The sequence below is a fragment of the Leucopleurus acutus genome (assembly GCF_964270905.1).
Source record: "Leucopleurus acutus genome assembly, chromosome: 11".
In the NCBI taxonomy this organism is placed as follows: Eukaryota; Metazoa; Chordata; class Mammalia; order Artiodactyla; family Delphinidae; genus Leucopleurus; species Leucopleurus acutus.
The window spans coordinates 52,694,600-52,720,909 of NC_139152.1; the positions used below are offsets into that span (position 1 = coordinate 52,694,600).

At 39.7% G+C, this 26,310-nt stretch overlaps 1 protein-coding gene across 1 annotated transcript in view; it reads left to right on the forward strand.

Moving 5' to 3' along the window:
* Nucleotides 1-17,878: 17,878 nt before the first annotated feature.
* Nucleotides 17,879-26,310, forward strand: part of LEMD3 (LEM domain containing 3) — a 66,204-nt gene continuing 57,772 nt past the window's right edge. The window contains exon 1 of the mRNA XM_082850632.1: nucleotides 17,879-19,461. Coding sequence (XP_082706758.1) covers nucleotides 17,889-19,461 — 1,573 coding nt within the window. The 5' untranslated portion in view covers nucleotides 17,879-17,888. The remainder of the gene's footprint in view (nucleotides 19,462-26,310) is intronic.

Sequence of the window (26,310 nt, forward strand, 5' to 3'; positions counted from 1 at the left end):
AATTAAAATTCTCTAGAAGGAATCAATAGCAGAATAACTGAGGCAGAAGAATGGATAAGTGACCTGGAAGATAAAATAATGGAAATAACTACTGCAGAGCAGAATAAAGAAAAAAGAATGAAAATAATTGAGGACAGTCTCAGAGACCTCTGGGACAACATTAAATGCACCAATTTTCGAATTATAGGGGTCCCAGAAGAAGAAGAGAAAAAGAAAGGGACTGAGAATATATTTGAAGAGATTATATTTGAAAACTTCCCTAATATGGGAAAGGAAATAGTTAATCACGTCCAGGAAGCACAGAGAGTCCCATACAGAATAAATCCAAGGAGAAACATGCCAAGACACATATTAATCAAACTATCAAAAATTATAAATACAAAGAAAAAATATTAAAAGCAGCAAGGGAAAAACAACAAATAACACACAAGGGAATCCCCATAAGTTTAACAGCTGATCTTTCAGAAGAAACTCTGCAAGCCAGAAGGGAGTGGCAGGACATATTTAAAGTGACGAAAGGGAAAAACCTACAAGCAATATTACTCTACCCAGCAAGGATCTCATTCAGATTCGCAGGAGAAATTAAAACCTTTAAACACAAGCAAAAGCTAAGAGAATTCAGCACCACCAAACCAGCTTTACAACAAATGCTAAAGGAACTTCTCTAGGCAGGAAACACAAGAGAAGGAAAAGACCTACAATAACCCAAAACAATTAAGAAAATGATAATAGGAACATGCATATCAATAATTACCTTAAATGTAAATGGGTTAAATGCTCCAACCAAAAGACATAGACTGGCTGAATGGATACAAAAACAAGACCCATATATATGCTGTCTACAAGAGACCCACTTCAGACCTAGGGACACACACAGACTGAAAGTGAGGAGATGGAAAAAGATATTACATGCAAATGGAAATCAAAAGAAAGCTGGAGTAGCAATTCTCATATCAGACAAAATAGACCTTAAAAAAAAGACTGTTACAAGAGACAGAGAAGGACACTACATAATGATCAAGGGATCAATCCAAGAAGAAGGTATAACAATTGTAAATACTTATGCACCGAACATAGGAGCACCTCAATACATAAGGCAAATGATAACAGCCATAAAAGGGAAATTGACAGTAACACAATCATAGTAGGGGACTTTAACACCCCACTTTCACCAATGGACAGATCATCCAAAATGAAAATAAATAAGGAAACACAAGCTTTAAATGATACATTAAACAAGATGGACTTATTAATTGATATTTATAGGACATTCCATCCAAAAACAATAGAATACACTTTCTTCTCAAGTGCTCATGGAACATTTTCCAGCATAGATAATATCTTCGGTCACAAATCAACCCTTGGTAAATTTAAGAAAATTGAAATTGCATCAAGTATCTTTTCCGACCACAATGCTATAAGACTAGATATCAATACAGGAAAAAAAATCTGTAAAAAATACACACACATGGAGGCAAACAATACACTACTTAATAACCAAGAGATCACTGAAGAAATCAAAGAGGAAATCAAAAAATACCTAGAAACAATTGACAATAAAAACTTGATGACCCAAAAACCTATGGGATGCAGCAAAAGCAGTTCTAAGAGGGAAGTTTATAGCAGTACAATCCTACCTCAAGAAACAAGAAACATCTCAAATAAACAACCTAACACTACACCTAAAGCAATTAGAGAAAGAAGAACAACAACAACAACAAAAACCCCAAAGTTAGCAGAAGGAAAGAAATCATAAAGATCAGATCAGAAATAAATGAAAATAAATGAAGAAAACAATAGCAAAGATCAATAACACTAAAAGCTGGTTCTTTGAGAAGATAAACAAAATTGATAAACCACTGGCCAGACTCACCAAGAAAAAAAGGGAGAAGACTCAAATCAATAGAATTAGAAATGAAACAAGAAAAGTAACAACTGATACTGCAGAAATACAAAGGACCATGAGAGATTACTACAAGCAACTATATGCCAATAAAATGGACAACCTGGAAGAAATGAACAAATTCTTAGAAAAGCACAATCTTTTGAGACTGAACCAGAAAGAAATAGAAAATATAAACAGACCAATCACAAGCACTGAAATTGAGACTGTGATTAATAATCTTCCAACAAACAAAAGCCCAGAACCAGATGGCTTCACAGGCGAATTCTATCAAACATTTAGAGAAGAGCTAACACCTATCCTTCTGAAACTCTTCCAAAATATAGCAGAGGAAGGAACACTCCCAAACTCATTCTACGAGGCCACCGTCACCCTAATACCAACACCAGACAAAGATGTCAGAAAGCAAAATAACTACAGGCCAATATCACTGATGAACATAGATGCAAAAATCCTCAACAAAATACTAGCAAGCAGAATCCAACAGCACATTAAAAGGATCATACACCATGATCAAGTGGGGTTTATCCAAGGGATGCAAGGATTCATCAGTACACGCAAATCAATCAGTGTGATACACCATATTAACAAACTGAGGAATAAAACCCATATGATCATCTCGATAGATGCAGAAAAAGCTTTTGACAAAATTCAACACCCATTGATGATAAAAATCCTCCAGAAAGTAGGCATAGAGGGAACTTACCTCAACATAATAAAGGCCATATGTGACAAACCCACAGCCAACATCACCCTCAATGGTGAAAAACTGAAACAATTTCCACTAAGATCAGGAACAAGACAAGAATGTCCACTCTCACCAGTATTATTCAACATAGTTTTGGAAGTTTTAGCCACAGCAATGAGAGAAGAAAAAGAAATAAAAGGAATCCAAATCAGAAAAGAAGAAGTAAAACTGTCACTGTTTGCAGATGACATGATACTATACATAGAGAATCCTAAAGATGCTACCAGAAAACTACTAGAGCTAATCAATGAATTTGGTAAAGTAGCAGGAGACAAAATTAATGCACAGAAATCTCTTGCATTCCTATACATTGATGATGAAAAATCTGAAAGAGAAATTAAGGAAACATTCCCATTTACCATTGCAACAAAAAGAATAAAATACCTAGGAATAAACCTACCTAAGGAGACAAAAGACCTGTATGCAGAAAACTATAAGACACTGATGATAGAAATTAAAGATGATACAAACAGATGAAGAGATAAACCATGTTCTTGGATTGGAAGAATCAACATTGTGAAAATGACTCTACTACCCAAAGCAATCTACAGATTCAATGCAATCCCTATCAAACTACCACTGGCATTTTTCACAGAACTAGAACAAAATATTTCACAATTCGTATGGAAACACAGAAGACCCCGAAGAGCCAAAGCAATCTTGCGAAAGAAAAAAGGAGCTAGAAAAATCAGGCTCCCTGACTTCAGACTATACTACAAAGCTACAGTAATCAAGACAGTATGGTACTGGCACAAAAACAGAAATATAGACCAATGGAACAGGATAGAAAGCCCAGAGATAAACCCACACACATATGGTCACCTTATTTTTGATAAAGGAGGCAAGAATATACATTGGAGAAAAGACAGCCTCTCCAATAATTGGTGCTGGGAAAACTAAACAGCTACATGTAGAAGAATGAAATTAGAGCATTCCCTAATACCATACATAAAAATAAACTCAAAATGGATTAAGGACCTAAATGTAAGGCCAGACACTATAAAACTCTTAGAGGAAAACATAGGCAGAACACTCTACCACATAAATCAGAGGAAGATCCTCTTTGCCCCACCTCCTAGAGCAATGGAAATAAAAACAAACAAATGGGACCTAATGAAACTCAAAAGCTTTTGCACAGCAAAGGAAACCATAAACAAGATGAAAACACAACCCTCAGAATGGGAGAAAATATTTGCAAATGAAGCAACTGACGAAGGATTAATTTCCAATATTTACAAGTAGCGCATGCAGCTCAATATCAAAAAAACAAACAACCCAATCCAAAAATGGGCAGAAGACCTAAATAGACATTTCTCCAAAGAAGATATACAGATTGCCAACAAACACATGAAAGAATGCTCAACATCATTAATCATTAGAGAAAAGCAAATCAAAACTACGATGAGATCTCACACCAGTCAGAATGGCCATCATCAAAAAATCTAGAAACAATAAATGCTGGATTGGGTGTGGAGAAATGGGAACTCTCTTGCACTGTTGGTGGGAATGTAAATTGATACAGCCACTATGGAGAACAGTATGGAGGTTCCTTAAAAAACAAAAATAGAAGTACCATACAACCCATTAATCCCACTACTGGGCATATACCCTGAGAAAACTATAATTCGAAAAGAGTCATGTACCACAACATTCGTTGCAGCTCTATTTACAATAGCCAGGACATGGAAGCAACCTAATTGTCCATCGACAGATGAATGGATAAAGAAGATGTGGCACATATATACAATGGAATATTACTCAGGTATAAAAGAAATGAAATTGAGTTATTTGTAGTGAGGTGGATGGACCTAGAGTCTGTCACACAGAGTGATGTCAGAGAAAAACAAATACCGTATGCTAACACATATATATGGAATCTAAAAAAAAAAAAGTCATGTAAAACCTAGGGGCCGGACGGGAATAAAGACGCAGACCTACTAGAGAATGGACTTGACACAGCGTGGGGGAAGGGTAAGCTGGGCAAAGTGATAGAGTGGCATGGACATGTATACACTACCAAGTGTAAAACCGATAGCTAGTGGGAAGCAGCCGCATAGCACAGGGAGATCAGCTCGGTGCTTTGTGACCACCTAGAGGGGTGTGATAGGGAGGGTGGGAGGGAGACGCAAGAGGGAGGAGTTATGGGGATATATGTATATGTATACCTGACTCACTTTCTTATAAAGCAGAAACTAACACGCCATTGTAAAGCAATTATACTCTAATGAAGATGTTAAAAAAAACAACAAAAAAGAACTCTTACCAAAGTGGATATAGAGGGAATATATCTCAACATAATAAGTCATTTGTGACAAATCCACAGCCAATATAATACTGAACAGTGCAAAGCTGTAAGCCTTCCCACTAAAACCTAGAACAAGACAAGAATACCCACTCTCACCACTTCAATTCAATATTGTATTGGAAGTCCTAGCCACAACAATCAGACGAGAAACAGAAATAAAAGATATCCAAATTGAAAGGGAAGAGGTAAAATTGCCATTCTATGCAGATGACACGATACTATACGTAGAAAACCCTAAAGACTCCACACAAAAAGTGCTAGAACTGATAAACGATTTCAGCAATGTAGCAGGATACCAATTTAGCATACAGAAATCGGTTGCATTTCTTTACACTAATGATGAAATATCAGAAAGGGACAGTAAAAAAAGCAATCCCTCTTATTTTTTAAAATTAATTTTTATTGGAGTATAGTTGACTTACAATGTTGTGTTAGTTTCTGCTGTACATCAAAGTGAATCAGTTACACATATACATATATCCACTATTTTTTAGATTTTTTAGCCCAGAAATAAACCCACACACCTATGGTCAATTAATGTTTTACAAAGTGGGCAAGAATATACAACGGAGGAAAGACAGTCTATTCAGCAATGGTGTTGGAAAAGCTGGACAGCCACGTGTAAATCAATGAAGTTAGAACACTCCTTTGCAGCATACACAAAAATAAACTCAAAGTGGCTTAAAGACTTAAATATAAGACATGACACCATAAAACTCCTAGGAGAGAACACATGCAAAACATTCTCTGACATAAACCATAGCAATGTTTTCTTAGGTCAGTCTCCCAAGGTGATAGAAATAAAAGCAAAAATAAATGAATGGGGCCTAATCAAACTTACAAGCTTTTGCACAGCAAAGGAAACCATAAGCAAAACAATAAGACAACCTACGGACTAGGAGAAAAATATTTGCAAACGATATGACCGACAAGGGGTTAATTTCCAAAATATACAAACAGCTCCTGGACTAAAACAAACAACCCAGTCAAAAAAACGGGCAGAAGACCTAGACATTTCTCCAAAGAAGACATGAAGATGGCCAAAAGGGGATTATCAGATACAAACTACTGTATATAAAATAGATAAACAACAAGACAACAAGGTCCTACTGTATAGCACAGGGGAAAAAAAAAATATATATATAGCAATCACTTTGCTGTACACCAGAAACTAACACAACATTGTAAATCAACTACACTTCAATAAAAAGAAATCAGTCCATTATTGTGATACCTTTACTAGTTAAGAGTCCTCCTTTGCATTTATGTTAGACTTGCTTTCAGCCACATTTCAATTCTTCTTCCCCAAATGGCATAGGTATGGTGTTCATGTCCTATGAGTCCAATTTCAATTACTTTTACATCAGACCATTTTGAAGTAGAAATATTCGTCTATATTTAGCCTTGCTGTTCATTTTTCTATTAGTCACTTTTTTTTTGGCCGGGATTTTAGTTCCCCCACCAGGGATTGAACCTGGGCCACAGCAGTGAAAGCACTGAATCTTAACCATTGGACAGCCAGGGAATTCCCCTATTAGTTACTTCTTATGTTTCATAGTTGTAGAGTGCAAAAAATGATTGTGGGATGAATGGGCGTGTGAGGTGGTGATGGTCATGCAGATAACTTGTTATTAGTAATTCCAAGTGACTCTTTAAGAAAGTGGTGGGTCATAGTCTTTCTTCTCCTTTTATATTTTGTAAAAAATTTATTGTTTTTACACTATTATGGAACAAATATAATAGCAGTTTTATGCTTTGCAATTTATATTGCTAATTTCATGAACTTTTTGAAATTCTATAATATTTCTCGCAGCTATGAATGTTGTCTCCCTCTGTGACACTGAGTCAAATGCTATGACATTAGAGGGAGAGACTCATGTTCCAGCTCTGCCCACCCCCCACTTCTTCTCTCTGCCATTGAAAAGTCTGTCAATTGGCAAATCCCATCCTCCTGCTCCCATTTCCCCTCCCAACACCATCCACGGATCCTGGTGCTATCTTCTGGAGACACAGAGATTTAAATTAAGTTTAACCTAAAAAAACCCTTCACATATATGAAATATATCCCAAATTCAAAATATATCCTAAATCCTATCACTTCTCTTTTCCTCCACTGCCACCACTCTGGTCCAAACAACATCAGCTCTTGCCTGATTATTTCAGTAACCTGATTTGTCTCCATGCTTCCACCCTAGCCCCACCCCCAACAGCCTATTTTGCAACATAACTCCCAGAATGATGCCTCAAAAACACGTGAGATACAGTCACTCCTCTATCTAAAATCCTCCACATGGCTCCCCAACTCACGCAGAAACTGGACAAGGTCTTTGCAGTCACCTAAAAGACCCTACCTAATCTGACATGTAGTAAGCACTCAATAAATTTTAGTTGAGTGAATGAATAAATTTAGAGAACACTTAATTCTCCTTATTTTCAAATTAATGCCCTAGTTCCTAAAAAGTTCCTCAATGGCTCAAATGGCTTCCAGACTTCCATTCTGGTCAGCCTCTTATACGAACTTCAGGTTTTTAGTGTCCTTCTTAAAATGTGGCAGCAAGGGGCTTCCCTGGTGGCGCAGTGGTTGAGAGGCCCGCGTATCGAAAAAAAAAAAAAAAGTGTCACCAAGATTAACATGGTGATACAATTTTAGCATAACCAGAGAATTTTACTACATACATCCTTTTATCACTGTCATGTAGGGTTACAGTAGCTTTTCTGGCAGCCGTGTCATAACATTGAAGCCATTCTGTTTTTAATGGACAAAAATTCCCATGGGTTCACCCAGAAATTGATGTTAATTCAAATCTACTCATCTTTGCATTTGCGCAGTTGGTATCTTGAAACAATGTAAGGACTGACCAAAAATTACTTCTTTCATAGAATTTGATTCTTTTTGTTCAAAGACATTTGCATCGATGCTTCTAATTGCTCAGTTTTGCTACTATGGCAACACTGTTAGTTGTTACTATTTTTTCAGCCATTACATTTTCCATCATCAGCCTGTCCCCCTTGTCTTCCAACTGGTATGCACCTCAAAAGTGTTGTTGTTGTTTTGTTTTGTACTTTTGCTAGATTATTTTGCTAGATATTTAAATATTTCTCCTGATATGATTAATTATAGAAAGAAAAATTAAATAGAATTCAGAAGACCTAGGTACTATCACATGTACTCGCTTTGTGATCTTGGAGAAGTGAATGAAACTCTATGCCTCAATTTCATTGTCTATATAAAGTGAGAATTATAATAACTTACTTCTGCCATTCAATAGGGCTGTTCAGTGAGATCATGGCAGTGACAAAGGAGTATTGATATAAAATAAGAAAAATGGCCAGAGACCCTTAACCAAGTTACAATCAGACAAGTGTCTTCTCTTTTTTATTTAATATAAATTTATTTATTTATTTATATTTTATTTTTGGCTGCATTGGGTCTTCATTGCTGCTCATGGGCTTTCTCTAGTTGCGGTGAGTGGGGGCTACTCTTCGTTGAGGTGTGTGGGCTTCTCATTGCGGTGGCTTCTCTTACTGCAGAGCGCGGGCTCTAGGCACATGGGTTTCAGTCATTGTGGCACACGGGCTCAGTAGTTGTGGCTCGCGGGCTGTAGAGCACAGGCTCATTAGTTGTGGTGCAAGGGCTTAGTTAATCCGCAGCATGTGGGATCTTCCCGGACTAGGGCTCGAACCCGTGTCCCCTGCACTGGCAGGTGGATTCTTAACCACTGTACCACCAGGGAACTCCTAAGCTTCTTCTCTTATCCTGTTACTTTTTTCCCCCTTAAAATATAGCTCCATAGTATAGAGAGCTGGTCTGAGGATGCCTGCGTTCTAACCTTCATTTTCTCACTAATTAGTTGAGGCACCTTGGACAAATAATATAACCTGCTAGGCTTTATTTTTTTAATTAATTAATTAATTTATTTATTTATTTATTTATTTATTTTTTGCGGTACGCGGGCCTCTCACTGTTGTGGCCTCTCCCGTTGCAGAGCACAGGCTCTGGACGCGCAGGCTCAGCGGCCATGGCTCACGGGCCCAGCCGCTCCACGGCATGTAGGGATCTTCCTGGACGGGGGCACGAACCTGCGTCCCCTGCATCGGCAGGCAGACTCTCAACCACCGTGCCGCCAGGGAAGCCCTAGGCTTTATGTTTTTAACCTAAAAACAATAGGATTTGCCTACATACTTTCTAAGATCCCTCTCAGCTTTTGAATTTTTGAAAAGCTGTCATGCTGGCCCACACTCAAGAATAACACAAATCTTACTTGCACATTTGTCTTCATTAAGGTACATGTCTGGTGGCTTTTATAATGACTAAGATACTCATGCTGCATTTCAAATAGGAGCAGAGGTGCAGGGCCTATAAGAGCCAAAGCCTTTTAAGAGTCCTAAAACACCAAACTGAAACCAAGAAGTTTAGGTAAGTAATTGAAGAACCACTTGGGCTCAACTAGAAAGAATTTTCCACTTACTGAATATAAGTTTTGTAGCTCAGACCCCACCCAAAAACCATGGGTACTAAAGACTTTAATAACAATAATGCATCTTGTTTAAATATAGTTAATCTTTTCATAAGAAGTTTAAATGATTCAGACATTAGCCATCAATTACTTCTTTCCTTTAGAAAAAATGCACCACTTGGACTTTTACACAAAAATGTCAAAATGCTAAGAAGGGAACATAAGTTAATATGAACGAAGAAGAGAAAGATGAGTTGGGACCTTACCTCAGATTCTTTTACAAAGCTAATTTTTATTAAAAACGTGATTAAACATTTAAAACGATTAAAGCAAAATTCATATTATATTATTCATAATCCCACTACTGTATGAAACTTTATAAACATTTATTAGTTTTTAATTTAGTTTTACTTAATTTAGTTTAATTAGTTATAAATTTACTCAGATTTATATTTGAGTCCCTTAACGTTGGGGCAATAATCAACTTTAGGGCTTCATGGGAAGAGTCCATTATCCGCAGGGAGGGGAGATGAGGAGAATCTTCGGAAATTTGGCTTAGCACCTTCCAAGACATCACTTTCTTAGTTTTTCTCTATCTCACACACCACCAGCTTGTTTCTAGTCTCCTCTGCAGGTTTCGTGTTATCTTCTCATCCCCTAAATGTTGCAGTACTTCAGGGCTCAGTTCCCTTACATTTTCTCTTTTCTATCTAGTTATTTTCCATGGCTTTAAATTCCATCCATATGCTGCTGATACTCATATTTATAACTTTAGCCCAGACTCATAATACATCTGTTTATCAGACTCTTTTACTTGAAAATCCCAAACATAACACATCCAAATGAATCTCTTGACTTCCCCCCGAAAAATATTGTATCTCCAGGCTGCCACATCTCAGTAAATAACAACTCCTTTCTTCTGGATACTCAGCCCTCAAAACTTGGAGTCATTCTTGACTCCTTTCTCTCATATCTAACATCCAATCTGTAAATCCTGCTTAGTTCTACCTTTAAAATATATTCAGAATGCTTCTTACTTCCACCCCCTACTACTATGTTCCAACCCATAATCTTGTTCACCTGGATTTTTGCAATAGCCTCCTAACTTATCTCTTTTCTTTCCTTTTCCTCTCCTAAAGTCTCTTCTCAACACAACAGGTCTTACAAGTAAATTAGATAACGTTGCTCTGTTCCTCAAAACCCTACTTTGGTTTCTCATCTCATTTCACCCAGAGTGAAATCCAAAGTACTTACCATCGCCTAAAAGGCCTTACAAGATCTCCATTCTTTCTCCACCGCTGTTCTGACCTCATCTTCCATGGCTCATGCCCCACCCCACCCCTCTTCACCAGCCATGTTGGTCTCCTTTCTGTGAAAGCAGGATCCCACCTTGCACATTCTCACTCTGGGTTTTTGTCCTTACCATTCCCTTCAGATGCCTACACAAATGGCCCTTTATCAGAAAGGTCTTCCTAACCACCCACATGAGATAGCATCATCCACCTGTCACCTTTACGCCCTATCCCATTTACCTTGTTTTGTTTTTCTTCTTAGCACCTATCATTAGCTGACCCGTTACATGTTATTTGTTAATGTCTATATTCTTGGGCTAAAATGTAAAGTCTATGATGTTATTTTGTTCACTGTAGTATCTCCATCACCTAGAACAATGTTTGGCCCACAATAAGCACTCAATAAGTATTTGTTGAACAAGTGAATGAACAAACCCGTAGTCTTAATTAGAGACTTGACAAAATACACATGAGCAACTGAAAAGTCGGCATGACATTCATTGATTTGATATAGGGAAAATGCCTGAATTGGAGTTACATACATCTGAATTGCACAACTAAAGTACTGATCAAAAATGTAAGTTGCAGGGCTTCCCTGGTGGTGCAGTGGTAAAGAATCCGTCTGCCAATTCAGGGGACACGGGTTCAAGCCCTGGTCTGGGAAGATCCCACGTGCTGCGGAGCAACTAAGTCAGTGCACCACAAATACTGAGCCCACGTGCCACAACTACTGAAGCCCATGCACCTAGAGCCCATGCTCCGCAACAAGAGAAGCCACCACAATGAGAAGGCTGCCTACCGCAATGAAGAGTAGCCCCCGCTCACCACAACTAGAGAAAGCCCGTGCGCAGCAACGAAGGCCCAATGCGGCCAAAAAAAAAAAGAAGAAGAAATGTTCCTCATGTATGGGTGGCCAGAAATGATCTTATTTAGAGGCAAGCAGGGGTCAGGAACAAGTTTCAGTCATGAGTGATGGGAGACAAAGCTTTCCATCCCATCAACAAAAACTAAAAGTGGTCCTCTACCCGTTATCCCTTCTCTCCATGCTTAAGCTTCTGGGAAGGATGGATAAGAAACATCAAAGGATACATAACCCAAAGTTTGAAAGTATTATAAAACACAAACCTGATGATTCTCTATGCCTATCTCCTATGAAGTTCCTGTATAACAAATAAAACAACACTAAAGGATTGCATTGAAAAGAATAGATAATCTTAAACTGAGGCGTTCAGATCTCTTTACCATTGCTTATATGATGTGGGACAGAAAACTTCGGTGTTAAGATGCCTTTTGCTGCTTAAGGAAACCAAATCTCTAGAGCAGTCCGGGTCATAAGCCTCGTTACAGGTGTATTCCTTAAACTTCATGCTGAATTTGTAGACTCACATTTCTCTCCTATTTCTAGATAATCGTATACGAGTCTTATCCCTAATGTATTTCTTCTTTGTGTGTCACCTGCAAGTCTTTCTAATACTATTTTGTGACATGTGGTATCACTTAATAAGCCAGGAGCTTGGAGAGATGCAAATTTCAATCAGACACAGATCCTTATCTCAAAGAACATGAGAAATAAGGCAAGTATATAAATAAGTCTAATAAAAATGTACAATAAGAAGTATTATACGAAAGTACTTTCAGAAAGTTTTGAATTTGTAAGAGACCTTAATGGTCAAGTATTCTTACTTCTTCATTTTACAGATGAAGAAACTAAAAGAGAAAAGGTTAAGTGACTCATTCTGTGAAGTACAATCAACTCATATGAGGTATTGTGGTGCGCTGGAAAGAACAGTGAACTTAGGGTGAGACAATCTAGGAATGATTTTGGACCTCATCTAGTAAGCTCTCATAAAGAACAAATGATCAAACTTTCTTAAGCCTTAGTTTTCTCCTCTACAGAACAAGGATTATAATTGCTTGCCTATTAGGGTTGGTGGAAAGATCAAATGAGATCATGAAAAGGTGCTATTGATTATGAGGCAATTTAAAAAATGTAAAATATTACCACAATTAACTGCAGAACTGGAAATAGAACTCAAATCTCACAACTTTTAGACACTTGTCCCTCACATATTAATGTGAAATACTCTCTACGACTCCCAGTACATGATTTAACAATTCACCTTCTTGCACAGAGTAGATTATAATTATCAATCATATGTATGTTGTTTACTAGAGTTGTATGACCGTTCCTTACCTGTTTGAGTTATATACAGAAAAATAAAACAGATGCTCTTGCTATGAAACTTTCTTGGCTAATTCTCACAACAACATAGGATAAGAATTTTATCTAACATTTCTCAATACCATGTTGTATTTTCAGCCTGTTTATTTTGTCTTCTTCCTTAGAATCACTGTTAGTGTTGAACAAAAGTTAAGCAATTAAAAAGGAAAATAAACATCAGGAACTTTGTAGATCGAACTAGTGAAGACATCCTTGAGGCACTTTAAGAGAAGTTAAATGATACCATCATTATGATATTGTGTTACTTCTTTGATCTGCTAAAAAGTTAAGTGAAATAATCAGTTTATATTTCTGAGCTTTCTTTCTAGTTGTTGCATGTAGAAATAAAACTAAGAAATAGGTCAATTGTAAAATCTTTTGTCCTCTTCCTCACCTCATTACAGACTACTCCCTCTTTAGGATGGGTGAGAAAAGAGGGAGCTAAGTCTATTTTTACACATATTACTGTATGAATTAAGAAAGGTATTCAAGAAGTGGTGTGCTATAGTGGAGAGAACATGAAATTTGGACTCTGAGGTCATAGGTTTCAGTTTTCCATCTGGTTCTTGAGACTTGAATCAAGTAACTTTTCTAACCTCAGTTTCCTTATTTGTAAAAGATGAAAACTAATAAAACCTACCCTTTGGATTGTCAAAGGAATTATATGGTATTCCCCAAATAATTAAAAGACAGCTAAAAAGATGCATATCATCTTTGGAAGAGAAAATAAAATTGAAATCACTTTTTAAAATGAGGCACGTGAATATAAAGTCAGAAAATTTAGATGGCATTAGAAATGGGATTAATGTTTTAAATATATGCTATGGAGCCCTAAACACTTGCTATAGTTGGGACACAAAATTGAGTATGAACTTCCTAGCTGTCATCTCAAACAGGGAAACATGGCAAGTCAGCAAACAAACAGCATCCATCCATAAGGTTAAAAACAAATTAGTAGTTTTGTGATTCCTCAAAAAGTGAAATATACAATTACCATATGAACTGAAATTCCTAGGTACACACCCAAAATGATTGAAAACAGGTATTCAAACAGATACTTGTGCATCGGTGTACATCTTGTACATCATAGCAGCATTATTCACAATAGCAAAAGGTAGAAACCATCAAAATTCCCATCAATGGATGAATTATCTACAAAATGTAGTATATCCGTACTAGGAAATACTATGCAGCCATAAAAAAGAAATGAAGTACTGACACATGCTACATCCTGATGAATTTCAAAATGCTAAGTGAAAGGAGTCAGACACAAAAGGTCACATTACTGTATGAGTCCATTTATATGAAATATCCAGAATAGTTAAATCCATAGAGACAGGAAGCAGATTAGGTTGCCAGGGGCTGAAGAGGGGGAGAAATAGGGAACGCCTGCATAATAGGTATGGGGTCTCCTTTGGGAATGTTGAAAATGTTTTGGAACTAGATAGAGGTGAGGGTTGCACAACTTTGTAAATGTACAAAATGCCACCAATCGTGCAGTTTTAAATGGTTAATTTTATGCTATGTGAATTTTACCTCAATAAAAAATAATGATAAATAGATTAAACAAAGCAAAACCAATCCAAAACCCAAACAAATGAGTTGTCTAGAAAAGTACAACTATTTCTAATACTGAGGCCTGAAAGGACATTCTCTAAGGAAATAAACACTTAACAATATCTGTGAACGTAATGCTGAGTGTCATATCATTCTTTAGAAGGTCCTTCAATAAAGGCTGCTGTCCTGACTATGAAGGGAAATATGGCAATAGGTATTTTAACTGGGAACCAGGGGGAGTATGGTGTTAGCAATGTGGCCCAAGCTTCACTGGTCTCTGACCAGCAGGCTTAAGGCAGAGATAATATTAAAAACATATAGAGGAAGAGATAGACTGCCTATCCTTCTATAATCCTTCAGAAATGTTTCCCTTAGTCAAAATTTTGAAAGCTGTAGAGCAGGAGTGAGTTTGAGATTGCATTCCCTGTAGACCATGGGTGCAGGTTGCTAATTTAGAGGCTTGTGCTTTAAAAGTTAGCCAATCTGGAAGCAGGAGTAAGATCCATTGGTAAATGAGGAGAACTTTGGAAGCAGTGAAGGTTCTCCTGAGATCAGTGAAGTGCTGGGTCAGTGAAGGTTCTCCTGAGAAAGTATAAGATCTGCTCAAACACTCAAAGGGTAATTATAACCCCACATAGCTCCATGCAATAAATCATGCCCTCAGTATCTTTAAGGAGAAAAGGTTTCTTGTAGACTCCATGAGACCTTGTATATTAAATCTCTTTGTAAAGTATAAAGTTTATACCAATTGTAGTTTTCATTGTTGTGACTATCTGGCTATAATACCTAGCATGTAAACAATGTATTTGAACAGAATTTTCACATACATTCATTCATTATTCTTAACAGATACTTATTGAATATTAATTGTGTGCCCAAGAAGGATAGACAATATTATCATCATTTTAGAAAAGAATAAATTGAGGTTCTGAGAACCTAAGATTTTCCCTAAGTCCCATAACTTGGAGACTCCAGACCTTTGGTTCCTAGTTCATTCCAAATCTTTCTGCCCCCAAGGGCTAAAACGACTATGGTTGCCAAACCCCTTTGTCTTCATTAATTACTAAATGGGATTGTTTGATGCCTTGGGCAAAGGTTTACCATTTCTACTTCTGTCTGTGCAGTGGTATTTTCCTTAACTGCTGTTACATGGAGTTCTCTCTCAGAAGCCATGCTACCAAACACACACACAATGCTTGGCTGTACATTACTGGCTAACATTTGAATGTACATTGTGTGTTAGGTGTGGTGCTAAGAATTATGCGGACATATTCTCATTTAATCCTTAAAATAGCTTTCTGGGGCTTCCCTGGTGGTGCAGTGGTTGAGAGTCCGCCTGCTGATGCAGGGGACATGGGTTCGTGCTCCGGTCTGGGAAGATCCCACATGCCGCAGAGCGGCTAGGCCTGTGAGCCATGGCCACTGAGTCTGCGCGTCCGGAGGCTGTCTCCGCAACAGGAGAGGCCATAGCAGTGAGAGGCCCGCGTACCGCAAAAAAGAAAAAAGCCTTCTGAGGAAGGTTCATCATCTCTCTTTTGTTTATACAGAAACTAAGGCTCAGAAAGATTAAATAACTTGCCCTAAGTCACAGGCAGAACTATAAATGGTCTTCAAATCCTTATAGGATATCAAAAGATTCCTGAAAATCAGAGGCTGACTTCTATGATTCCTACCTGGAGAGCCAGTAGGGTGTGGAACAAATGTTGAAAGTAAGCGACAGGGCTGGGTCCCCATGCAGTTTTGCTTAACTTCAGACTCACAGCTTAACTCCTCTGCTATCCTGAGACACAGGTCTAATACGTTTATAATCATTTGATTCCCGACCCAGACAATTATGGTAATAAATTTGGGGTCATTATCATCGTAGTGGTTAAAATTTTCTATGTCAAGCACTTTTTAAAGTACTTAACAGTCCTAGAATTCAGGAATATTTGTAGATTTTTAAAGTCCTCTGATAAAGGACAAGGAAGTGCCCGTCCACGTAAGAGTATTTTTGAGGAGACAGCAAGCTTTTGCTAAGAAAAGTCAAAAGTTCAGGTTACTGAGCATTATTCTGCTGTTGGATTCAGGATGTTGAAAAGCTAGTATCTATGCTTTTGACTAACATATTTTTCCGTTCAGATGTGTATAATGTAATAGGGAAAAATAATTTATTTGACAAAAATTATCATAGCGTGCCAGATATTGTGCTAGGTGCTGCCATGTAGCTGCTAGGGTTTAAGTATTCAAGAAGTGTCAGCTCTGCCAGTGTTGGAGGAAAAGGGAAGCGATCTTTACCAAACTGGGAAAATTTCATCTGAGATTCATTTCCTAGTCTATAAATGAGGGGGTTGGATATCCAGGTATTAATCGTTTCTGTTTTTTGACTGTGTGTGAAGGTTTCTCCTCTTCATCTGTCACTACTCCCATGTCAAAATATTCATCTCACACTATCCTACATTTGCAATTCATTAATTAGTTCAACAAACGTTTACTGAACGTGCCTGAAGTGTCAGGCACTAAAGGGGTGAAGCAAGGTTCCTCTGCTCATAAAGCTTACAGTTCAAAGGGATAAGAAAATAAATAAATTAAAAATTAGGAAAACAAATGCATAAAAATTTTAACAATAAATAAATAACTATAGGTTGAAAAGGTCTTAAGAAGGAAATAAGCAGGATGGCACGTTCTCTTTTTTTTCAGTCATATAATGTGATTGGCTCTTTCAATTCCAAAAACGACGACCTATCAAGGTTATCAGATTTTAAAAGGGGAAAAACGATAATACCTTACAACTAACTAGGGAACGAATAGCCATTACTCTTGAAGTAAACTGTATCGGGGCTGGTTTACTCTATCTTTTCCTTGGAATGTTAGAGGAGAGGCTTCTCAAATGAGCAGCGAGAGTAACTCACTTTATTTATTTTTTGGTAAGTCAGTCGGAAAGACAAAGCGAAAAGAGGGAACCAGGAGTCAGGGAAATTACCAGTCGTCTGGCCATCAAGATTTAAGTCTCTAAGCTCCCCTTGGCAACGGTAATCAAGATGAAAGAAAACCACTGCCATAAACTTCAGTTTTCCCTTCAATATTACTGCCCGGTGGCAGGAACCTGGGAAGAAGAGGTCAAGGTGTGGTTTGGCAAGAGGCAGTTCCCGGGAGAGGCGCTGGGAAGGGCAGGGCGGAGAACAGCCGGAGAAGGTGACAGAAAGGAAGGGGAAGAAGGCGCTGGCACCCCGAGGTGAAAGCGCAGAACTCTCTGCCGCGCGCGACTCAGGTGGCCCTTTCCCGCTCAGGTGAGCTCCTCCCGTGCCTCCCATTGGCCAAGGCGCCAGTGGCGCTGGGAGGGCGACGCAGTCCGGTCTAGTTCAGGGTCTAGGGCGGCGCGTCACTTCCGGTAGCGCGGAGCTTGTAAAACACCCTGGAGAGAAAATGGCGGCAGCAACGGCTCCGGCGCCTCAACAGCTCTCGGATGAGGAGCTTTTCTCTCAGCTCCGCCGTTACGGCCTGTCTCCTGGCCCAGTGACGGAGAGCACCCGCCCGGTCTACCTCAAGAAGCTGAAGAAGCTTCGAGAGGAAGAGCAGCAGCAGCACCGGTCCGGGGGCCGCAGCACCAAGACGCGGAACAGTAATAACAATAACACGGCAACCGCCACGGTCGCCGCCGCGGCAGCAGCGGCGGCGGCCGTGGGGATGGGGGTCCGGCAGGTCTCAGGCGACCTCTCCTACTTACGGACTCCTGGAGGCTTGGGCCGGATCTCGGCTTCTGGCCCGGAGAGCCCCTTGGGAGGGCCCGGGGGCGCCTCGGCCGCCCCCACGGCTGGCAGCAAAGTACTGCTGGGCTTCAGCTCGGACGAGTCGGACGTGGAGGCCAGTCCCCGGGACCAGGCCGGCGGCGGCGGGGGCGGCGGCGGCGGCGGCGGCGGCGGCGGCGGGAGGAAAGACCGGGCTCCTCTCCAGTATCGCGGGCTCAAACCGACGTCGGCGCCCCTGGCCTCCAGCGAGGTGACTAACAGCAACTCGGCCGAGCGGAGGAAGCCCCACTCGTGGTGGGGGGCCAGGAGGCCGGCGGCTGCCGAACTGCAGAGCCCGTCGGGGAGAGATGGGGCGGCGGATGACGGGGAGCAGGAGGGAGAGGACGGCGAGGATAGGGACCCGGAGGCCGAGGAGCCGCTGTGGTCCGGCCGGACCGTGAATGGCAGCCGGCTTCTCCCCTACAGCTGCCGGGAGAACTATTCGGACTCGGAAGAAGAGGAGGACGACGACGTGGCCTCCAGCAGACAGGTATTGAAGGACGACTCCCTTTCCCGGCATCGGCCCAGGCGGGGCCATAGTAAGCCTCTCTCTCCCCTGCCTGCGAAATCGGCCGGCGGCCGACTGGAGACCTCAGTTCAGGGAGGGGGAGGAATCGCGATGAATGACAGGGCGGCGGCCGCTGGGAGTCTAGACAGGAGCCGAAACGTCGAAGAGTCGTCGTCGTCGTCGGCGGCGGCGGCGGCGGCGGAGCAGGGAGGAGGGTTTGATCCCCCGGACTCCAGCCCCATTCCTAGATACCGCGTTAACGCTAAGAAACTGGCCCCTCTCCTGCAGCCACCGCTCGCGGACGTGGACTCAACCTTGGATTCGTCCACAGGCTCCCTTCTTAAAACCAATAATCATATCGGCGGTGTGGCCTTCGGCGTGGACTCCCCCAGGATTTTTTCCAACAGCCTCCCTCCCAGTGCGGCGGTGGCCGCCTCTGGTTCACTCAGGATCAATCACTCCAATCATACGGGCTCCAATCATACCTACCTGAAGAACACATATAACAAACCGAAGCTTTCCGAACCTGAGGAGGAACTTCTCCAGCAATTTAAACGGGAGGAGGTGTCCCCAACTGGGGGTTTCAGTGCCCACTACTTGTCGATGTTTCTCTTAACTGCTGCCTGCCTATTTTTCCTCATATTGGGACTGACTTACCTAGGAATGAGAGGGACAGGAGTCTCCGAGGATGGAGGACTCAGCAGTAAGTATTAAACCCCGTGGGGAAGGCAACAAAGGGAATGTTGTTAGTGGTCGGCTCTCACCGCACTGGGCGTTTTACCCGAGGTGACTTCTGTCTGCAAGAACATGGTTTAATAGTGAAACACAACAGATGGAGTGCATTCGTATCATCTTTCTTTAAGAAAGAACATGATTACCACGATAAGAATGATAATCCCATGGCTGGTCTTAAGATTTTTCTGTATGAAGTATTGGGAAATTCAGAACATCTTATAAAAGAACAAAATATTACAAGCAAGTCTGGTAGTAAAATGCATTTATTTATACGTGTGACTTAAATTTTCTTTTGGCCTTAAATAACCATATGTGGAGTTGCCAATCCAATTACTCAACAGTTTGGAGGTATTTTGATTGTTTAGGGGCATCATAAACGCAGTGGGTTTTTTGTTTGTTTTTGTTTTCCCAAATTGAGTTGTGGTTCTAAAAGGCAATGTAAGATCTCTTGAAATTCTGGTTAAATGGTTTGTAGTATTAAGTATATGTGTAGGTGGTTCTGTAATTTCTTTAAAGTGAATGAATACAGATAGAAAGTAGGAAGGCATACCTCTACATTGATTTCCCAGCCCAAAGCACCTCCCCTTCCACCAGTGAAAAAAAATAGAGGTAGGGAACTGCAGGGGTTTGCAGTCAGGTTAATCTGGATTGGTCTCCAGGCCCTGCCTTTTACTTGCTAAATGTCTGTAGGCAGGTGTGTTCACTCATTCATTAAGCCAGCATCATCTGTGCTGTCCTTCAACACAGGAAGAAGATGAATACTGATGGCTTTGTGTTCTATGAAGGAAAGAAGGATGGAGTAATTGGTGTATTCTACTTTAGAGATAGAGAGAGTAGGAACTATTTGAAGTGAGCCCTGTAGCAGGAGAAGGCGACGGCCTTGTAGGAGACAGGAGAGCATTCTGGGCAGAGATTACAAGAGGAGGAGGAAAGGCCTTGAGTTGAGCAAGAGCCTTCCTGTAGGTTATAGTACCTTGAGCGAGGGGGAGTGAGCCAGGGTTTAAGCTTCCCTTGCAAAATCTGTAAAACGATGCTAATCTTGATTAGAATAATGCCTGGGAAGATTAAAAGAGAGAAAGTAAATTTAGTGCATGATGGACTGCTGAATACATCATTTCTCAATGTTAGGTCCTTCTCCCCTCCCCCTGCCCCCTGAAAATTCCTGCCCTTTTCACCCAACATGAATTCGCTGTATCATGATTTGTATTTATAAAATTGGCTTACTCTTATTTTATTTCAAAGTAGTGAATGATGCAGTTAGCAGACTTAAAGAGTGGAGTGAAAATAGTGTAAGCTTTGGTTTGGTATGGCCAGTTCTAAGATAGTCAAATAATAGATTATGATATTCCTTAACTAGAGGATTTAGAAGAGGGCTGAAATCCAGCACGCACTGTAAATTGGTACCCTGGGAGCAAGAGTGATATATTGTATCCTGCCCCAGATATTGGAGAGAGACAAGAAGTAAGGTCACACTAGGAGTTATACTAGTAAAGTTCACATAAATGACATTACCCATGAGCAGTGCCTTCCTGCATGTTTGTTTCTCCAACAGAACTTGGTGTGTTCTGGCCCTTTTCTAAGAACTAAAGGCTTTGCACATATTATCACTCAATCTGCTCAACAACTCACAGAGGTAGATGGTGTCATCGTCACTCTAGAGATGAGGACAGTGAGACTCGAAGTTAAGAAATGTACCCACAATTGAGCAGCTAGTGAGTGATAGGACTGAGATTTGGTTTCAGATTTTTTTCAACTATTAAGCCCATACTACTTTGGGTATTGTTTATAGAGAGCTTTCTAATAGGAAGCTTTTTTTTTTTTTTTTTGCGGTATGCGGGCCTCTCACTGTTGTGGCCTCTCCCGTTGTGGAGCACAGGCTCCGGACACGCAGGCCCAGTGGCCATGGCTCACGGGCCCAGCCGTCCCGCGGCATGTGGCATCTTCCTGGACCGAGGCACGAACCCGTGTCCCCTGCATCGGCAGGCGGACTCTCAACCACTGCGCCACCAGGGAAGCCCTAGAGAGCTTTCTAAATAAGAGGATACTTTTATTAGAATTAAGGAAATAATTGAATACTTGGTAGGAATTACTGATGTGCACAATTCTCAACTAAGGTGACTTGTCACATCTTTCTTGTCACTATTAAGATGAATGGCTAATATTTTCTTATGTACCAAACTTTCAAATGGAATAGAAAGGGATAGGATTGCTAGGGCTTAGGTACCTGCCCTCCGCACCTCCACCATTGTGGAAGGAAGGAAATTATAAAGTGGTTTGCCCTTTAATAAATGGTAAATATGAGGTAGCTTGGGTGATGGAAAGAACAGTGGCTAAGAGGTAGAGGATCTGGGTCCTAGGACTTGTCAAAATGACCTCAGTCAAGTTAACTTCTGAGCCTCATTCTTATATATTAAATGGGACTAATAATTTCTGCTGTCTATGGGGTTGTTGTGAGGATCAAATGAGATAGTTTGTAAACAAGTTCAAAGTGATATTCAGAAGTTTAGATAAAATTTGTTGTATTCCTGGTAAACTACAGTATATATGTAAAGAGAAATAGTTAAGTCATTTCCCTAAATACTTAGTAATGTATTACTTACCTATTCAAAATTTAATTTTTATTAAATTCTATTAAATACACATTGTAGACATTGATACAGACATTTGAGTCAAAGTGTGATCAATCCTTAAATGTAATATATACTTGACCTATTGTGTATCCTGGTAGAAAGAAGTGCCTGTTAGTTCAGTTAGTTTGCACACCTAACGGTGAATAACTTCACTCCCTATATTTGTGTATTCTGAATCCTTTGTCATGTTATAATGGTTAGCCAGTGCTTAACTGTAGGGTTCATTGGTCAAATAGTGTGCTTAAGGAAATAGTTTTACTTTGAGTAATAATTTCACCAGAAGATTGTAGGTTATATGTGAGAATAAGCTTTAGTAAGCTTTCATTAGTTATCATTTAAATTATGTATAGCATATAATAGATTAGCCTTTTAAATAGTTCCTAATCATTTGTTCTTTAAAATCTTCTCATCAGTACCCTAATTTTATTAATTAAGTTACCTTTTATTAAATTACTATGAGTGTCTGCTTTCTCATCTGTAAAACTAGGGAGTTGGCTTAGATGATGTCTACGTTCTTTCCAGCTCTAAGGTTTAAAATTCTGACTTTGAACTGCCCTACTAAAACAGCTCAAGGATCAGCCTGCAGTCAGATTAGATCAAGACAACCCACCAAAAGAAAATAGAGAGGCAGAATAGATTAACTTTCTTAGGCTCATCTGATCATTATTAAAAGTTGTTTTTCAGTTACAAAAGACATGATTTTTGTAGAAAATTTGAATAGAGATCTATGAAGCAAAAAATGAATCAGTATTGTTTACCTCTCCTCCTAGTCTCACACTCACCCCTGGCATAAATAAGTTCAAATAATAAATTAGAACTTTCTTTATGCTTTTCATGTAAATACATGCATTCATATATATGTATGTGTGTGTGCACATACACATTTTCATTCAACAGTAGAGTGCCTGCTATGTGCCAAGCACTATTTTAAGCAGCAGGAATATGTGGAGAACAAGGCAGATGAAATCTCTCTTCTCATGGAGCTTACATTCTAGGGGGGAAGATAGGCAACTAAACAAATAAGAATTTCAGATAGTTGCTAACACAAGGTAATGATAGTAACTTGAAAGGCATAAAACAGAGTCTGAATTTTATTTTAAGTAACAGCCTACTATACATATTCTTCAATTTCTTTTTTCACTTAGTATTGTATAATGGGTAACTTTTCTTATAGTAAGTTTAAGTACAAAGGCATAATTTAAAAATCTCACATTTCACTGGTCCCTTTCTAGCCCTATAAAAATGCTAAAATCTCTGCCATCTTGAAAATGTTCTTTAACCGTCTGTTCTCTAGCTCTTAGTCTCATCTCAGTCAAGATTACTCTTTCCTCCCCTGCCATTCACTCAACCCCTGTCTAGTTTAGCTTTTTTTTTTAACCATCCATTCCTCTGTAACCTCTCTGTCACCAGTTACTCAATTGCCAACCGAGAGAAGCTTTAAAGTTCTTCTCTTCACCTCTTTTATACATTCAATACATTGACAATTCCCTTCTTCGTGAAACTCTCTCCTTTCCAAACTTCCGTATCACCACTCTCTTCTACTTTTCATTTATTTGTCTGCCTGTGTTTTAAATATTGGTGGTCTCTGGAACTCTTATCCTTTCGTACAGTTTTCCTAGGCAGTTTCATCCACTCTACTGGCTAATACCTCCCAATTTTATATTTTCATCTTAAATTTTTCTCTCTTGGGTTCTAGACTTAACCATTTATTAGACAATTTCTTCTGGATGTACCAGAAGTACTAACACCATCTGTACTCATCAGCTTTACTTACTTTTACCTTGTTTCTCCTGTTTTGTTCCCTGTTTTAGTTAATGGCAGTTCCATCCACCCAGAGCTCAAGCTAAAAACCTTGAATTTGCCTTGATTCCTTCCTTTCCACCATCTTCCTACCAAACCTCAAACCACAGTCTATCTTGTTACCAAATCCTGTAGTTTTACCTGCTACCTATCTTTTGACTCAATCTATTTCTCTCCATTCCCCACTGCTCTAGGCTAGTCTTTTGCCTGAACTGATTTAGCAGTCTTCTAACAGTTGTCCGTGCTTCTCGGCTGTAGCTCTTCCTGTCTGTTTTTCAGTGTCAGAGCAATATTTCTAAAATAAGAATGCAGTAATTCCTTCATGCTTAAAATTACTCAGTGGCTTTCCCTTACTCATTGGATAGAATGTAAACTCCTTGGCTAAACTGTTCATGATCTAAGTATGCCTGCTCTTTCTAGCTTCATTTCTTAGCAGTCCCTGTTATCACACTTTACTTTCTAGAAAACTGGAACTTTCTGGAACACTTCCTGGTGTTCACTGAATATGTCACTGAGATTTTTGTGCCTTTGTGCATGTGCAGGTTGTTTCTTTCTCTCTATTAACTGCTATTCATTCTTAAAAGTCTCACCTCTGGGGCTTCCCTGGTGGCGCAGTGGTTGAGAATCTGCCTGCTAATGCAGGGGACACGGGTTCGAGCCCTGGTCTGGGAGGATCCCACATGCCGTGGAGCAGCTAGGCCCGTGAGCCACAACTACTGAGCCTGCGCGTCTGGAGCCTGTGCTCCGCAGCAAGAGAGGCCGCAATAGTGAGAGGTCCGCGCAATGCGATGAAGAGTGGCCCCCGCTTGCCACAACTAGAGAAAGCCCTCGCACAGAAGCGAAGACCCAACATAGCAAAAATTAATTACCCCCAACATCTTAAAAAAAAAAAAAAGTCTCACCTCTGGATGTCTTCTCTGTCTCCCTATCCTCTTTACCCTAGAGTTTGGCCCATGATTCTCTACTCAAAGAAGATCTTATGCATCCTTCATAGCATTTATTTCATGTTTATAATTGTGTATGTCCACTGTGCCAGATAGATTACAGCTCCTTGAGGTAATGTTTCTACAGGAGGAATTGAGTACACTGAAAAAGAGCACAGGCTCTTTCATTTCTCTCTCTTGCCCACAGGGTCATGAGCCTGGATGACTGAGAGAACGGTAATACCATTGACAGAAATTAGAGATGTTGAAAAGGGATCTTTTTGCGGGGAAGGCGGCATAGAGAAAATGAGTTTATTTGGGGCTTATTTTTTGAGTTATTCAAGTAGCAATATGCTGTATGCTATGGTAATTATATAATTGGATTAAAGATGAGAGACTGATGCTTAATGTGAAAGTAAAGTACGGTTTACTAAAGGAATAGATACCTTTTTAATATTTGTTTCTTCTTTTTGTGTGGGTGTTTTGTTCTTAAAGACAAGACCGAGTGCTGCAAAAGATACCATAGTTTTTAAAAAATTACAGTTTTACTTTTTCAAGTAGTTAGACTAGCCAAAAGGTCAAAACTTTGAATTGTAATGAAATGGGCATAAGGATTTTGAAAAGTAGTTGTTGCCCTCATTCTCGAAGAATGAAAGCTGAGTGAGAAGTTGACTACTTTGTAAGAACAAAAAAATTCTTAGACCTCTGAGAATATTCCTGGGAATACCAGGGGATTGCATATCCCAGTCTGATGATTCGAGAAATTAAAATCTACTATGTAAAAATGTCTTTCATCTGAAACCTCTCTAGCGTAATTTAAAATAAAAATCATCAGAGTGAAAACTTGTAAGTTCCCTATGAGTGTATTCATGGAGCCTAGTTTGAAACATTGGCATAGATATCAGGGCTTGGATCATTAAAGAGGCAACCTGGGTTTGAATTTGGGCCCTTCCTCTTGTTAGCTTTTGTATTAAAGGCAAGTTGCTGAACCCCTGTAAACCTCAATATTCTCATCTGTAAAATAGAGTTAAGTGAGAATTAAATGAAATAATGCATGTAAAGAATTCGACTCAGCACATGACACGTAGGAATAATAATAACAGCAGCTAACCCTTATGTAGCACTTTGTGCCAGGCACTGAGCCTAAACAATTATAATTGTCAAGTAATCTTCATGAGGCAGGTATTTATCCCATTTTATAGGTAAAGAAACTGAGACACAGGGAAGTTACATAACTTGCCTAGGGTCATGAGTGCAGAGGCAGTATTTGGACTCAGATAGTGGCACTTAACCACCCTGCTAGATTGCCTTTTAATATGTGCAAGTACATAAGGGCTCTGTATATGTTCTCCACTATTATTATTATCTAGGAAATTATGAAAGATATGGATGGGTGAAGCTGCTTAATGCATGAAATCCTAGAAGTGCCAAGGATAATCTTTGAAACCTAACAACATTAGTACA